The 17,364-nt window shown below is 35.5% G+C and overlaps 1 protein-coding gene across 4 annotated transcripts in view; it reads right to left on the bottom strand.

The window, feature by feature from the left end:
* LOC114326978 (zinc finger protein 664-like) overlaps positions 1-17,364 on the bottom strand; it is a 57,636-nt gene that overhangs the window by 2,776 nt on the left and 37,496 nt on the right. Inside the window, exon 2 of one of the 4 annotated variants that reach the window (XM_050654857.1) lies at positions 14,245-16,859. The exons of the other annotated variants lie outside the window; for them this stretch is intronic. Within the exon in view, the coding sequence (XP_050510814.1) occupies positions 15,610-16,859 (1,250 nt within the window). The 3' untranslated portion in view covers positions 14,245-15,609. Of the gene's footprint in view, positions 1-14,244; positions 16,860-17,364 lie in introns of those variants that run through there. 4 annotated transcript variants of the gene reach the window in all.

Genomic DNA, 17,364 nt, shown 5'->3' with positions numbered 1-17,364 from the left:
AATAAATACAGGCACAAAATAATGGTAAAGTTTAAAACATAATCAAATGTGAGACAGCAAGTCTTAAAATAGACCAGGGCATTTAGCACTAAAAACACCCGAATAAATAAATTTTTAAATACAGCACCTAGAGACCTGCAGTTTTTTGCATTATGTTCAGGATGACGTCAGGAAAAAGTCTACTATTCAAAAATGGGTGTAAAAAATGCATAATTGCACTGTAAAGTGCATAAAATGCATCCAAAATTGCATAAATATACAAATAAAGTCAAAATCAGTATACTCTAAGGATCAAAATTTATTATTTGGTGGGTTTTGGGGTCACTGAATACGATTACGCCATCAGAACTGATTCCCAGATCACGTGGTGCCCAAGGTCACGGCAAGAGACGTCATCTTCTGGAGTTTCGATGGTTTTCGGCATTAAATCGATGCAAACGGATTACTTACTCGAGGGTTTTAGGGGTCGCTAAATACGAATATGATATTAGAATTGACCTCCGGAGTACCTGGTGCCCAGCGTCGCTACTAAGGCACGTCATCTTCTGGAGTTTCGAGGGATTTCGGCACTAAATTGATGTAACTGGACTACTCGGGGGGTTTTTGAGGTGGTTAAACACGAAGATGCCATCAGGATAGACCTTAGGATCACCTGGTGCCCAAGGCAACTATAAAGGATGTCATCTTCTGGAGTTTCGAGAGCTTTCGGTATCAAATTGATGCAAACGGTTTACTTACGGGTTTTTGAGGTTGCTAAACACGAATATGCCATCAACACCGACTCCCTGTGCACCTGGAGCCTAAGCTCACTGCAAGGGGCGTCCTCTTCTGGATTTTGAGAGATTTCGGCATTAAATTGATAAAAATTGATTACTCGCGGATCTTTGAGTCGTTAAACACGAATATGCCATCAGAACAGACCTCTCGATTATCTGGTGCGCAAGGTCACTGCAAGGCACGTCATCTTCTGGAGTTTCGAGGGCTTTCGGTATTAAATTGATGCAAACGGATTACTTACATGTTTTTGGGGTTGCTAAACACGAATATGATATCAGAATTGAACTCCGGAGTATCTGGTGACCAGGATCGCTACTCGGGCACGTCACCTTCTAGAGTTTCGAGGGTTTTCGGCATAAAATGGATGCAAATGGATTACTCGGGGGTTTTTGAGGTCGCTAAACATGAATATGCCATTAGAACAGACACACCGAGCACCTGGTGCCCAGGGTCTCTACAAGGGACGTCATCTTCTAGAGTTTCGAGAAATCTCGCTATTAAATTGATGCAAATGGATTACTGAGAGGTTCTTGAGGTTGCTAAATACGAATATGTCATCAGAACCGAATCCCGGAGAACCTGGTGCCCAAGGTTATTGCTTGGGGCATCATCTTCTGGAGCTTCGAGAGTCTTCGGTACTAAATTGATGCAAACGGATTACTCATAGGTTTTTGGTTTGCTGAACGCGAATACACCATCAGATCTCAGCCTCGGAGCACCTGGTGCCTAATGAAGATCATCTTCTCTAGTTCCGAAGATTTTCGGCATTCAATTGATGCAAACGAATTACTTACTAATCGGATTTAGGCGTTGTTGAACACGATTGCGTCATCAGAACAGACACCAGAGCACCTGGTACCTAGGGCACGTCATCTTCTGGAGTTTCGAGGGTTTTCGATACTTAATTGATGCAAATGTATTACTCATGGGTTTTTGGGTTTTGTGAACATAAATACGCCATCAGAACAGACACCGGAGCACCTGGTGCCTAAGGCACGTTATCTTATGTAGTTTCGATAGTTTTCATCAGTACTAAATTTGTGCAAGCGGATTACTCTTAAGTTTTTGGGGTTGCTGAATATGAGTATGCCATCAGACCCAACCCACGCAGCATCTGGTGCTTAAGGCAGGTCATCTTCGGGAGTTTCGAGTGTTTTCGGTACTAAATTGATGAAAACGGATTACTCATGGGTTTCTCAGGTACCTGAACATGAAAACGCCATCAGAACAGACACCGAAGCACCTGGAGCCTAAAGCACGTTATCTTTTGGAGTTTTGAGAATTTTCGGTACTAAATTGATGAAAAATGGATTACTTTTTGGTTTTGGGGTTGTTGAACACGAATATGGCTTACATGAGGAATTCTGGAGTATCTAGTGATTACGGTAATCACTAATAATGTCAACACATAATAAAACTCATGTAAAAAAATTAAATAGATCAACATAGTATAGAGTTCGTATTCCGTAAACCCAAAAACCAATGAGCAATTCGTTTACATCAATTTAGTACCAAAATTTTTCTAAACTCCATAAGATGTTATACCTGAGGCACCAGGTGCTCCTGACGGCGTTTTTGTCTTCAGCAACCCCAAAAACCCATGAGTAATCCGTTTGAATCTATTTAATGCCGAAAACCCTCGAAACTCCAGAGGATAACGTGCCTTAGGCCCAGATACTCCGGTGTCTCTTCTGATGGCGTATTTGTGTTTAGCAACCCCAAACCCCGTGAGTAATCTGTTTGCATCAATTGAGTACCTAAAGCTTTCGAAACTCCAGAAGATGACCTGCCTTAGTCCACCGGTGTTTGTTCTGATGGGGTATTCGTGTTCAGCACCCCAAAAACCTATGAGCTATCAGTTTGCATCAATATAGTACCGAAAACCTCGCCTAGCGGATGACGCCCCTTGCGGTGACCCTGGGCACCAGGTTCTACGATGGTCTGTTTTGATGGCATGTTAGTGTTTACCGACCTCAAAAATCCCGAGTAATTTATTTTCATCAATTTAATGCCGAAATTCCTTAAAATTTCAGAAGATGACGTCCCTTATAGTCACCTTGGGCACTAGGTGCACAGTGGTTGTTTGTGATGGCATATTCCTGTTTAGCGACCTCAAAAACCGTCCAGTAATCCATTTGCATCAATTAAATGCCGGAAGCCCTTGAAACCACAGAAGATGACGTGCCCCAGTAGCGACCCTGGGCACCAGGTATTCCCATGTTAAATATTGATGGCATATTCGTGTTTAGTGACCCCAAAAACCCGTAAGTATTCCGTTTGAATCAATTTAATACCGAAATCCCTCGAAACTTTAGAAGATGACGTCCCTTGCAGTGACCTTGGGCACCAGGTTATCCGGTGGTCTGTTCTGATAGCATATTAGTGTCTAACACCACAAAAACCTCTGAGTAATCCATTTTTATCAATTTAATGCCAAAATCCCTCAAAACTCCAGAAGAGGATGTCCCTTGCAGTGACCTTGGGCTCCAGGTGCACAGGGGGTCAGTTCTGATGGCATATTCGTGTTTAGCGACCTCAAAATCCCTCCAGTAATCCATTTGCATTAATTAAATGCCGAAAACCCTCGAAACCCCAGAAGATGACGTGCCTTAGTAGCGACCCTGGGCACCAGGTACTCCGGAGTTCAGTTCTGATATCATATTCGTGTTTACCGACCCCAAAAAACCCGTGAGTAATCCGTTAACATCAATTTAATGCCGATAACACTCGAAACTCCAGAAGATGACGTCCCTTGCTGTGACCTTGGGCACCAGGTAATCCAGTGGTCTATTCTGATGGCATATTCGTGTTTGGAGACCTCAAAAACCCCCGAGTAATCCGTTTGCACCAATTTAATACCGAAAGCCCTCGAAATTGCAGAAGACGACGTCTCTTGTAGTGACCTTGGGCACCAGGTGATCCAGAGGTCTGTTTTGATGGCACATTCGTGTTTAACCACCTCAAAAACCCCCCGAATAGTCCAGTTGCATCAATTTAGTGCCGAAATCCCCGAAAACTCCAGAAGATGACGTCTCTTGTACTGACCTTGGGCACCAGGTTATCCGGGGATCAGTTCTGATTGCGTGTATAAAATAAGGGAAACACCAAATAGCGATAAAGTTATTTATTGATAGAACCGACACTAGGGTAAATGTTTTACCCCGGGAGAACTTTGAATACTGACTGATACGCGTTTAGTTGAAGACTGATGAAGACCGAATTTAAAGGCACATCTGGCCTGGTTGAGGTGATTCTTGAGAATGATTCTAAATGTGTATTCTTTATCAGCGGTGGCCCTTAGTATTGGTGTAATACATAAATAAAGAAGAATTAATAAGGCCAATGACTAAAAGCAAAGCTAACTTATATTATTATGCTTCCAATTTGATTTCTTTTTTTTTTGTTTTGAAAAAAATATATTTTTTAACCGTAACCTTTTTAATTTTTATCTTAGAAAGTTTGTTAAAAAATAATTTGGTAGGTTTTTACAAGATCTATAAGACTGTTAATACCAAATCCTTTTAAAATCCTCAGTCGCAAAAAGTGGTGACTTTGAAAGGGTTGGTAAAGGTGATTTTTGCATGTTATTACAAGTTTTAATTAAAGTTTTAAATAAGGTCAATTACTAATTTTAATCAGGGTGGTGATTAAATACCTCGATTACCTCGATTAAATACCTCGATTAAAAATTATTAATATGAGAGTCAAAAAGTGACGAAGTCAAAGTTTAAAACCCCTCCTTCAAGATCTTGAAGAAATGTTTGTCATTATTTTATTACAAAGCTGTTGTTTTTAATTATTACCAATTAGCGCTATAGCCCAAGTTGTATCGTTGCCCCCGTTAGCGAAATTATTTCGATGGTTTTTTTGCAAAAACTTACTCAAAAAGAGGTCTTTATAACAAATCCACAGGGTTCCAGGCGGTACCTTGGTCGAAAATTGTTTAAACAACTTTTTTAAACAAATTCACAAAAATAATTTTTTCACTTCGAACAATTTTTTTTAGATAATTTGGGTTATTCTGAGCAAAAAAGGACTCTAGTGATTTTTCTCTAAAATTGATTGTTGTCGAGTTAGGTATATGGCCATTTTTTCGCATTTTTCAAATCTTAAATCGCGTATAACTCGACAACAATCAATCTTAGAGAAAAATGACAAGGAACCATTTTTACTCAGAATGACCATAGTTATCTAAAAAAAATTGTTCAAAATGAAAAATTTTCTTTTCTGAATTTGTTAAAAAAAAATTGTTTAAACAATTTTTCGACCACGGCACCGCCTGGTACCCTGTGGATTTGTTATAAGTATTATGGTAAGTCCCGTCTAAAGGTACGTTTTTATTGGCGCGGCTGGCTCGTTTAATCGCTGAAAGATCGTCGCTGAACAGGGTTGCCAGATTGGGGTATTTTCCCACAATTTTCTGGTAATTTGAAACCGTCTAGGGGAATTCAATTTGCGAATGTACATAGAACTGTATATTATACTCTCATATAATCGAAGACGATAGGGCCTATGAATTATTTCCAGGGCCTCTGTTAATAAGTAGTATAATTTTGGTTTACTCTTCTTTACATATGACTACTACTTCATTAAAATGTGCCAAAAATTTAAATTTGGGAGATTTGAGCTTCAATTTGAGGGAATTTCAGTTTCTAAGTGGGAGATTTATAAAATCACATCTGGCAACTCTGTAGCTGAACAGTGAATGCGGTGTATCTGATTGTGCGTGTGGTTGTGTGGATTGTAGGAGCCGTTTTGACTGAAGCGTCTATAACCTTTGTACCCAGGGGCAGCAAGGGTCGATTTTTGGTGACTGCTCTGAGAGTATGAGAGCAGACAAAATCGTAGACACTGGGCGGTTATAGTGGCGTATTTCGTTGACGGCCAGACAAACAGACAGTCATGAAACCGGAAATATATATTTGTTCTCGTATTGCGGAGCCGCGTCGAATAATATATCACTTGTACTATTCCGACGACTTTAAAACAGTACTTTCGGTCGAATTGCTAAAACCGGAAGTCCTAGGTGAAATTTCTCACTTTTATTACCATCGTTGGGTTATAACCTTTCATTCGACAACTCATTTGCCATTATACCTAGTGCCATGGCGAAGGAGTTATTTTCACAGACGGACAGATAGTCAGAAAACCGGAAGTATACATTTAAAACAGTACTCCCGGTCGTCTTTCTAAAACCGGAAGTCCTAGGTCAAATTTCTCACCTTTAGTACCATCCTTGAATCATAACCTTTCGTTCGACATCTCATCTGTCATTCTACCTAGTGGAATGACGGAGGAGTTATTTTCACGGACGACGAACACACGGGCAGACAGTCATGAAACCAGAAGTAGGTATATATTTGTTCTCATCTTGCTATAGCGCGTCGAATATTACATCGCTTGTACTATTGACTTTAAAATAGTACTTGCGGTTGCATTTCTAAAAGCGGAAGTCTTAGGTCAAATTTTCTCACCTGTAGTAGTATCCTTGGATCATAAGCTTTCATTGGACACCTCATTTTCATTCTACCTGGTATAATGAGGAGTTATGTTTACGGACGGACGGACAGACGACATACGGACAATATTAATATTATTATTAAAAGAAAACAATTATTGTTAAAATACATGCGAGCAGAGGATGAAGAAAGAATTGTCCAATGCTACAAGATTATAGTATTTTTACTACAAAAGCGATATTACGTAGGTCAAAATTTTTGACGTAAGAGGACTGTCAAAACATTAGAATGTGACTTTTCATTATTGCCATGTTTATTATAAACATGGAAAATTATGAAAAGTCACATTCTAATGTTTTGACAGTCCTCTTACGTCAAAAATTTTGACCTACGTAAATGAAAAGTCACATTCTAATGTTTTGACAGTCCTCTTACGTCAAAAATTTTGACCTACGTAATATCGCTTTTGTAGTAAAAATACTATAGAAAAACATGCAATATTTAAAAGAAGACAAGAAGAAGGATACTTCAAAATTGTGATTAACAACCATTTATTAGGAAATTATGAAATGATACATTACTTATAAAAACAAGCTTCACTTCACAAAAATTTCTCAAATACAAAACTCCGAAACACGCACCGCCAACAAATCACACAAGCAGTATACCGGAATCAATGCTCAGATTCAGCGACTATCTTTCAGCGATTAACGAGCCAGCCGCTGCAGTAAAAACGTACCTTAATGGACAAAATTTGAAAATCGCGTTACTCTGGGTTCGCCATCCACAAAAAGGTGGGATGTTGTGAGGTGAGCAAAAATGTTCTCGGGTTAAGTCTAAACCCTCTATGTGGTGATAAGATGGTCCAGCAGAATTGATTCAATAAAGCCCCTTAAACTTTATTTAATTAAGATTTGCTATGGTGTTATTTGTTCCTATTTTGCTTTATTTGCACCTACCTACCTACCTTCAAAAAAAAAATAAATAAAAAAAAATTATCAAAATGCCTTAAGTGGCGCCAAAATAATTTTTTGCACACAGACGCCAGTAGTTCTTACGGAGGCCCTGCAGGGGATAGTGGCTGATTGACCCTTCCCAAATTCTACGCCACTGAAGAAATTGCTATTTTAGTGTAATTTTTTGTTTGTGCATTACTTTTTATGTAAATAATATACTCTTCATTCGTAACGATAAAATGCTTAGCTTTCGAGATATTTGAAATTAAAAATAAAGTGACACAATACACTGATCAAAATAACCGTGTCGTTTCATTTTTAACTTCAAATATCTCGAAAACTAATGACTTTATCGTTACGAATGAAGACTATATTATTTTCATAGAAAGTATTGGAGAATCCAAAAATTGAACTAAAATAGCAATTTCGCCAGTGGCGTAGAATTTGAAAAGGGTCAACCATTCACTTTCCCCCGTCATACGCCTCTGGTAATAGCCATAAACGTTTGTTTAACATAATTTAGTAGTTTGTACAGTACCTATACTTCCTGCCACGTATGAAAAGGATACGATGAATAGTTTTAAAATTCTGAGCAAAAATATTTTTTAAATTTTTAGATAAAACACCCTGTAACTCAGTAAGGGACCACATTTTATTTAAGTGTTTTAGGTTCAATCTTCGTATTTTGTGCTAAGGTTTCTCCAGTTACTATATGGACAATTATTAATGAAACACCCTGTATACATACTCATATTCATAAATTAATATTTATGTGCGTATTTTGACATTGGATCCGAACTTGACATGTAACACCGTTGCCATATCCTCAATTTTTTCATACTATCACATTACATAAAGTTGCATTTAAAAAATAGTTTTGAAACACCAATGAAGTAAAGTTTTGTATGTTGTTTTTTAATACAAAAAGCTCAAAAGAGACATTTTAAAACAAAAATTATTATACAAAAGGAGATCAACTGTTAAATAAAAAATATAAATGAAGATAACCTGTATAAATGTTTTTCCACCTACCTCTACCGAAAGTATACTTTTTCGGACCTGATTGTAGGGAGCAAAGTTGTAGTTTTCCTCCCTAGGGAGGAAAATATTTTTCCTCCCTAGGGAGGAAAAGTAAAAGTGACGTCATGGTATTTCATTCATGAAATATAACTTATTGACGCCCTGTACAATACCTATTTTCTATTACGTAAGTATCTATACATTTTAACGTTTATTTAAAAACACTATGTGTTTTGCAGAATGGTAAAAAACAGTAAATTGTTATTCTGATTTCGCAATGTTTACATTAATAATTTGACTTATATTTGACAGTTGACAGTTATATTGTAACTACTTGTTAGTTTTAGTTCTAATAAATTTTGTTGGTTAGTTACATAAATAAATTAAGTAAAAATGAAAAAATGACTTGTTATTTGAGGAAGGTGGAAAAACCATATGTATAACATGGGAGTATGAATGATACTCCCTTGAATGATTACTGCCCTCCGCTACGCGTCGGGCAGTAAACTTCATTCTCGGGAGGAAAAGTAGCACTTTCCTCCCTTGTTATACAAATAGCTATTTAAATCAAAGATAATTTAAATTGTTATAAAAAAGTAGATAAATAGATAAATCAAACAGATGAATGATTTTAATAAATTAAAAAATAGTTTTGAAACACCAATAAAGTAAAGATTTTTTAAAATAACTGCTAAACAAGTTTTCTCAAAAATAGCCTTTTTTCTATAATTTGTTCAGACTATAAGTATCTGTATATTTTAAACGTTCTTATAAAGTTATTCTATTATTCTTGTAGGTACATTTAACCATTGATTGAAATTATTCGCGGTGTGCAAGTACTTGGAGGGGGATACGAGAAACGATCGTGCGCGAATAGCGGAGAAATATTGCAACTTTCTTAAATAATTCATATTGTCAAATTAACGTATATTTCATACCTACTGTCATTGAAGAAGAAAAATTATATATTGCTCCACAATATTGATATGATATGCAATTATTATTATATAAAGGTAAATTTAATTAATTGTATTTTGCTTGATGTACTGCATTTTAATAACTAATTTAATACGTTTTAATAACATAACCTGAATCTTATTTTTTCTTCTTATTTTTTGCACTATGGCCTTGACAATTATCCAGGAGCCAGGACTAATATAATTAAAAGTCCGAAAAATGTTGCTGAGCTTAGAAACCAGGTGTCGCTTTGCCGAACTTGCACGGTCCTAATACAAGAAATGAACAAAATAGGTTTGGCAACACTGCAACGCACAAACATAATATTCAGATGCCACATAAATGTAGGTAAAGGAGAAATTACACGGTTCAACCTAATTGAATTCACTTCAGTTGAATGGGGCAGAAGTGAAAGCAATGCTATTTACACGGTATCTGGAAAGTGAACTATTCAATAGATTTTTTTTAGAATGATGTTGTAGAATCAAGTCATGTGTTTAGGAGTTGCATTAATATGTGATCATTTAATAAAAGAATTAACCAAAAAGAAGCTAAGAAAATGTCGATGTTGGTGGGTACGATCATGAGTATCTTTGTCAACTCACAACTATACCTAACGAGTACAGATACTTTTAATTTTAAGTCTTCTTCGGTTTTACCTCTAATGTTCAAATCTTCAGTTAGCAATTTAATAACATTTCCACCACAATCTCAGTTTTTATAACCCTTTGTTTTATAATTTCATAGACACGAATACTTTTTAAAATGTTCCAAGGACAGAAACGTGTGCTCTTCCTGCCATAATAATATGCTGTACAAGGGAATCCTTCAATTCTTGTGTTTACACATTCATTTCTCGTCGAACCACATTAAAGATTGAACGCTAAAAGTTCCAATATTGAGCATGTTCAGTTCTTTCAATACCATTGAACCACAATATTCAATGATTCACTTTAATGTTTCTTCCTACAAATTGAAAGGCAAAAGTGAACCGTGTAATTTCGTCTTTAGGTTCAGTGCACTATTGTACAATATGTCCCAAAAAAGTTATACAAACCTTTTTCAGTTTGTTGGTTTTCTCCAAACGGGTTTAGTTTATTTCTATCTTGGTGTATTTCAGTATTTGTAGGAATTTCCAAGTCTAAATAATCAAATGTGCCATGTGTACTTTGGCTATTGGATTCCTCTTTAATTTCACATTTAAAGTCACCTACAAGAGCATCATCTAAGTCATTATACTCTATTTCTATTTTGCACGTCTCCTCATTAAATTCTTGTTTCACTTCCATTTTATTAAAACTTGATTTTATTAGATATGTTTCAAATATCTACATATAATATTCACTATTTACATATAATAATAACAAATAAGAACTAATTTATAAGAAAATAAGGAAAAGTCAAACTCAAAACAAAAGACCAAAACAGTGTCGGATCCAGAAATTTTGTTTGGGGGGGGGGTCACGGGTCTTGAGGGTGATTTAATTACCTATCTCTGATGAAATGTGACAGTCTTACCAAACATAGGATACGTGGGTTTACAATTATGAGGGGGGGGCATGACCCCCCTGGATCCGCCAGTGGACCAAAAGTCATTCGAGTTCATGACTTGCGGCTAGAGAACACTACTATGCTGGCGAGCTTCTGGGTTTGGCGGGCAATTTGAAAAGTATATATTATACACTTAATACATATTATTAAGTTTAACATAGTAATAAATGAAAGACCTCACTTCGCTTGGTCGATTATCTATATAAATGAAATTCAAAATATATTTATTAATCTAATTATATAGTATTAGCGATATTTTAAATAAAAAAACATCGTTATGTATATTTATGTATACGATAGGTTAGCTATATAACCTATGCTATAGGTTATAGTTATTGGGGACTTAGCAATTTTACACCAGTATTTTGAATTTCTCTAACAGAAGGTTTGTTTAAACAATAATTTTCCCTTTTAGGCTTTCTCTTATTAACTGAAAACAATCACTTTCGTTTAAGAAAATTTTTATTATGTAGAATATTTCTATTTTCCTTTGGACTGTTCTTTAATGTGGTAATGATATAACTTTTATATGGTTATTTTACTATAATTTATAACTTTCCTATGGTTAATTATTTTAAAGAGAAATTCAAAATATTGGTGTAAAATTGTTGTAAAATTCAAAATATTCTTAACCTAATATACAGTGAGGACGTTTGACTTTTAATAAATTCATTATTTCGAGAATGGGCGAATTTGGAAAAAAATCCTGAGACAGGTCGATTTTTATTTTTAAATTATGACTTTTTGGCATATATATCGTACTAGTGACATCATCCGTCTGGGCGTGATGACTTAATCGATGATTTTTTTAAATGAGAGTAGGGGTTGTGTGATAGCTCATTTAAAAGGTTGTTTAATTTTCTATTCAGTAATATAAACTTTAACGCCCTAATAATTTAAGAATCTACTTCTGAAAATAAAATACAGGATTTAGTTAACATATTAAGGAAACTGAAGATGGTGATAATGCGTGATGCCGTTAGACAAAGAAAAATTACTTTTAAAAAACTGGCTTGATATGTGCTCAAATTGATCTAATTTCCTCAATGACAGAATTAAATGAAACAAAACGTTTAACCGTTCATTGAAGCTGTGCTAAATGCAGAAGGAAGCACATCAATAATAGTACTAGAGGAAAATAGAAATACTCCGCCCAAAAAAAATATTACTAAACAAAGGAAATTAGGTTAAGAAAAAACTCATTATTGGCGTTTGAACAAACCTTCTATTAAAGAAATTCAAAATGCTGTAAAATTGCTACATTCCCATTGTGATATAAATTATTGATGTTTTTTATTTAAAATATTGCTAAGGCTTTACAATTAGTTATTAGGTAAAGTATATTTTGAATTTCATTTATATAAATAATCGAACAAGCGAATGAGATCTTTTATTTACTGTTTTAAATAATATATTTATTTTAAATATGCTTTTCAAATATTGCCCGCCAAATCCTGACTAGACTGTCAATTGTCTAGAAGCTCGCCAGCTAAAGTATTGTTGACGTTTACTTAGCCGACATAAATTAATAAAATGAAATACTGCCAATTTTAAACATTCGGTAATCGTACGGTACTCATCGGTAGCCTAAATTCATTTTTCGGTAATTACAACTTAATTAATTAAATATTGACCATATATCTAGCCGACATTAATAGAAATATTCACTTCTAAACAAAAACTCATTGACAAAACGATAGAGAATCGTTTGGTAGAAACGAAAATAGAAAAATATTTATTCGGTAATCAATAGTTACTGAGAAAATTACAAAAAACAAGTAGCGCAATTCAAAATATAATCGCGACATGTGCGCCGACGTATTCGCGCACCCCCACCCCCATCCGTCGTATCCGCCATGTTGGCAGGCATATTGATTATATTTTGAATTGCGCTACTTGTTTTTTGTAATTTTCTCAGTAACTATTGATTACCGAATAAATATTTTTCTATTTTCGTTTCTACCAAACGATTCTCTATCGTTTTGTCAATGAGTTTTTGTTTAGAAGTGAATATTTCTATTATTGTCGGCTAGATATACGGTCAATATTTAATTAATTTTTAATTAATTAAGTTGTAATTACCGAAAAATGAATTTAGGCTACCGATGAGTACCGTACGATTACCGAATGTTTAAAATTGGCAGTATTTCATTTTATTAATTTATGTCGGCTAAGTAAACGTCAACTAAAGTATTATGTTTTCTCTAACCGCGAGTAAATTCATGAGCATGAGACAATTCCAATGATCTGTCAAATTTTTCAATATGGCCGACTGATGGCACAAATCTAATGTTTATGTACAGACCGTACAGTATAAATAGCGTTATACGTCATTAATCTACGTCAGAGATCTAAGTTGACATTGTTGCCTTCTTCTTCCTACTTTATATTGTAAATGGGCTCAATGCTCGTTTTACTTCGGTTTTTAGCCTCAATTGACGTTGTCTGACCATCATTTCCTCGGTAGTCTCAATCTTTCAATGTAATTTACTCTGTCTTGAGCAACCTCTATCCAATTCTCCACGCCCATAGCTTTCAGGTTTCCTGCTATATTATCTCGCCACCGGAGTCGAGGGCGTCTGCGTGATTTTCTTCCAGTTCTGACTTCCTCCCATACCAGCCTTCTGTTCTTTGGTCGGAATGTCTTCAGAGGTGTCCAGCCCATTGGAGTCTTCTGGACTTCCTCTTTTATTATGTTGGCGTGTTCGAGCTCTTTGTTTGTTCTTATCCTATATTGTCGTACTGCTTTATCAAGCACAGGCCCAAAGATCTTCCTTTCCCAAACACGTAGTCTCTCTTCGTTTGCCTTTGTTATCCTCCACATTTCTCTTCCATATGTCGCAACGGGTCGTATTATTGTTTTATATGCTTGTATCTTTGTAAGTCTTGTTAGTTGTTTCGATTTTATTAGGTTTTAAAGGGCATAGAGACATCTGTGAGACAAGAAATTAAATTTATATGTAATTTGTTTTAAAAATTTGTGGACAACGAACTGAAGCGCATTATTATTCTAATGAGGATTTCACCCTTTAAAGTTCCTTCCAGGGTTGCCAGCTCAGTTTTTACTTTTTCAGTAGTTTTGGTTTCAAAAATCAGTAGATTCTTTTTAGGCCGTGTAAATACAGCTGTGTTATCGGTCACCTGTCCTAACGGCCAGTTTCAAAATTCTGCAAACCAATTATATGAAGATTTCCTTATTTAAATAATCCAATAATACCATGACCTGGTATTTACGGCCCTTTATAATACCGACGCGGCCAAATAATCTCGTATTTTTAAAGCCCATTTCATAGAAATTTAACAATTTAGTTTTTCAATAAGTCAGTAATTGAAGTTAAAATCAGTAGGTCTACTGAAAAATCAGTAGACCGGCTTTCGGCCGCCCAAAAGCCTTTTTGAGATTTCCACATCCCAATCTTACGGCTGAGGAGTGGGAACTCTCTTAAGCACCCCTCACAGACGACAAGATCATACGGCTCCCAGAAGTCGCTAAAATTGCCTTACAAAAATTTAAAATACAAAAATATTTTTTGAACATATATTCTGAAATTAAAAAATAATCCAGTTTCCACTAATGACTACCACACTATTTTTAAAACATTCAAAGTCGTTTCTAACTAACCGTAAAGACTTCTGCAAATAATCTGAAATTATTTTTTTAATCAGTTACTATAGTAAACTAATTTCACACTCTCAAATGTATTTCTAAATTATTTGCAGCACTAAACTGCTCAAAACAGATTTCACACTTGTGATGTTTTTCTCCATTGTGCACTCTTAAATGTGTTTTTAAATAACTTGCATCACCAGACTGCTTAAAACACATTTTACACTTGTAAGGTTTTTCTCCAGAGTGCACTCTCAAATGTGTTTTTAAATTACTTGCAGCACTAAACTGCTTAAAACAGATTACACACTTGTGAGGTTTTTCTCCACTATGTACACTCAAATGTCCTTTCAAATGACCTGCTTGACTAAACCGCTTAAAACAGATTTGACACTTATGAGGTTTTTCTCCAGTGTGTACTGTCAAATGGTTTTTCAAACTAATTGCATGACTAAACTGCTGAAAACAGATTTCACACTTGTGAGGTTTCTCTCCAGTGTGCACTCTCAAATGTTTTTTCAAATTACCTGCTGTAATAAACTGCTTGAAACAAATTTCACACTTGTGAGGTTTTTCTCCAGTGTGTACTCTCAAATGTCCTTTCAAATGACCTGCTTCACTAAACTGCTTAAAACAGATTTCACCACTTGTGAGGTTTTTCGCCAGTGTGCACTCTCAAATGACCTGCTGTAATAAACTGCTTAAAACGGATTTAACACTTGAGGTTTCTGTCCAGTGTGCACTCTCAAATGTCCTTTCAAAAGACCTGCTTGAGTAAATTGTTTTAAGCAGAATTCACACTTGTGAGGTTTTCTCCAGTGTGCTTTCTCAACTGTACTTTCAACGCACCTGCTGTTATAAACTGCTTAAAACAAATTTCACACTTGTGAGGATTTTCTCCAGTGTGTACTCTCAAATGTACTTTCAAATTACTTGCTTCACTAAACTGCTTAAAACAGATTTCACACTTGTGAGGTTTTTCTCCAGTGTGCACTCTCAAATGATTTTCAATTACCTGCTGTAATAAACTGCTTGAAACAAATTTCACACTTGTGAGGTTTTCTCCAGTGAGTACTCTCAAATATCCTTTCAAATGACCTGCTTCACTAAACTGCTTAAAACAGATTTCACACTTGTGAGATTTTTCTCCAGTGTGCACTCTCACATGTCTTCTCAAATGACCTGCTGTAATAAACTGCTTAAAACAGATTTCACACTTAAGGTTTCTCTCCAGTGTGCACTCTCAAATGTCCTTTCAAATGACCTGCTTGAGTAAATTGCTTTAAGCAGAATTCACACTTGTGAGGTTTTCTCCAGTGTGCTTTCTCAAATGTACTTTCAACGCACCTGCTGTTATAAACTGCTTAAAACAAATTTCACACTTGTGAGGATTTTCTGCAGTGTGTACTCTCAAATGTACTTTCAAATTACTTGCTCCACTAAACTGCTTAAAACAGATTTCACACTTGTGAGGTTTTTCTCCAGTATGTACTCTCAAATGTGCTTTTAAATTACTTGCTTCACTAAACTGCTTAAAACAGATTTCACACTTGTGAGGTTTTTCTCCAGTGTGCACTCTCAAATGCCTTCTCAAATGACCTGCTATAATAAACTGCTTAAAACAGATTTCACACTTGTGAGGTTTCTCTCCAGTGTGCACTCTCAAATGTTGTTTCAAATTATCTGTTTTAATAAACTGCTTGAAACAAATTTCACACTTGTGAGGTTTTTCTCCAGTGTGCACTCTCAAATGTCCTCTCAAATGACCTGCTGTAAAAAACTGCTTAAAACAGATTTCACACTTGTGAGGTTTCTCTCCAGTGTGCACTCTCAAATGTCCTGTCAAATTACCTGCTGTAATAAACTGCTTAAAACAGATTTCACACTTGTGAGGTTTCTCTCCAGTGTGTACTCTCAAATGTACTTTCAAATCACTTGCTTCACTAAACTGCTTAAAACAGATTTCACACTTGTGAGGTTTTTCTCCAGTGTGCACTCTCAAATGTTTTCTCAATTGACCTGCTTGACTAAATTGTTTAAAACAGATTTCACACTTGTGAGGTTTCTCTCCAGTGTGCACTCTCAAATGTTTTTTCAAATTACCTGCTAGACTAAACTGCTTAAAACAAATTTCACACTTGTGAGGTTTCTCTCCAGTGTGTACTCTCAAATGTACTTTCAAATCACTTGCTTCACTAAACTGCTTAAAACAGATTTCACACTTGTGAGGTTTTTCTCCAGTGTGCACTCTCAAATGTTTTCTCAATTGACCTGCTTGACTAAATTGTTTAAAACAGATTTCACACTTGTGAGGTTTTTCTCCACTGTGCGTTCTTAAATGTTTCAATTGATCTGTTTTAGAAAACTTTTTGAAACAAATTTCACACTTGTAAGGTTTCGGTCTAGTCTGAACTTTTATATTCTTATTTCCAGTTTTTCCTTTGGCGCTTTGACTCGTATAGTGTTGTTTACGGGATGAGTGTTCACAAAATGTTTCCATGATTTTCATTTTATTCTCCTCCTGAGTAAAACCTAAAATAGAAACGCACTATAAACATTTACTACAAGAAAAAAATAAATACAAACACAAAATAATAAACAAGGTTAAAACATAATCAAATGTCAGAAAACAAGTCTTAAAAATAATAAACTCACGGACAAAAATATTGCATATGTATGTGAAATGAAATTTTTTTTCTGCTGCTACCTTTATAGGTCTTGGGCCCAAATATAAAATTATTGTTTATGACCACACTGTTGAAGCTTTTTGTACTTGTTATTTGGGTGGAGTCGGACAAATTTGGAGCTTGGCGCATTATGGTAGTGGGGCGTTTGTCTGTCAAGCGGTCACGAAGTTGTCAATTTTATGCAAGAAAAAAATTTATAACCACATTGGTCCTTTTATTTTAATCACGTTTTAATCACATTTTAATCAATGGTTTTTATCCTCCTCCTTAAATCATACTTGTCCGACAGATACTTTCAAGTTAACTACGAAGGTACTCTATCCAATTACCACCAAATAAAATCCGGAGTA

This window comes from Diabrotica virgifera, chromosome 6, assembly GCF_917563875.1.
Source record: "Diabrotica virgifera virgifera chromosome 6, PGI_DIABVI_V3a".
Lineage (NCBI taxonomy): Eukaryota > Metazoa > Arthropoda > Insecta > Coleoptera > Chrysomelidae > Diabrotica > Diabrotica virgifera.
This window is presented reverse-complemented; position numbering and strand designations above follow the sequence as displayed.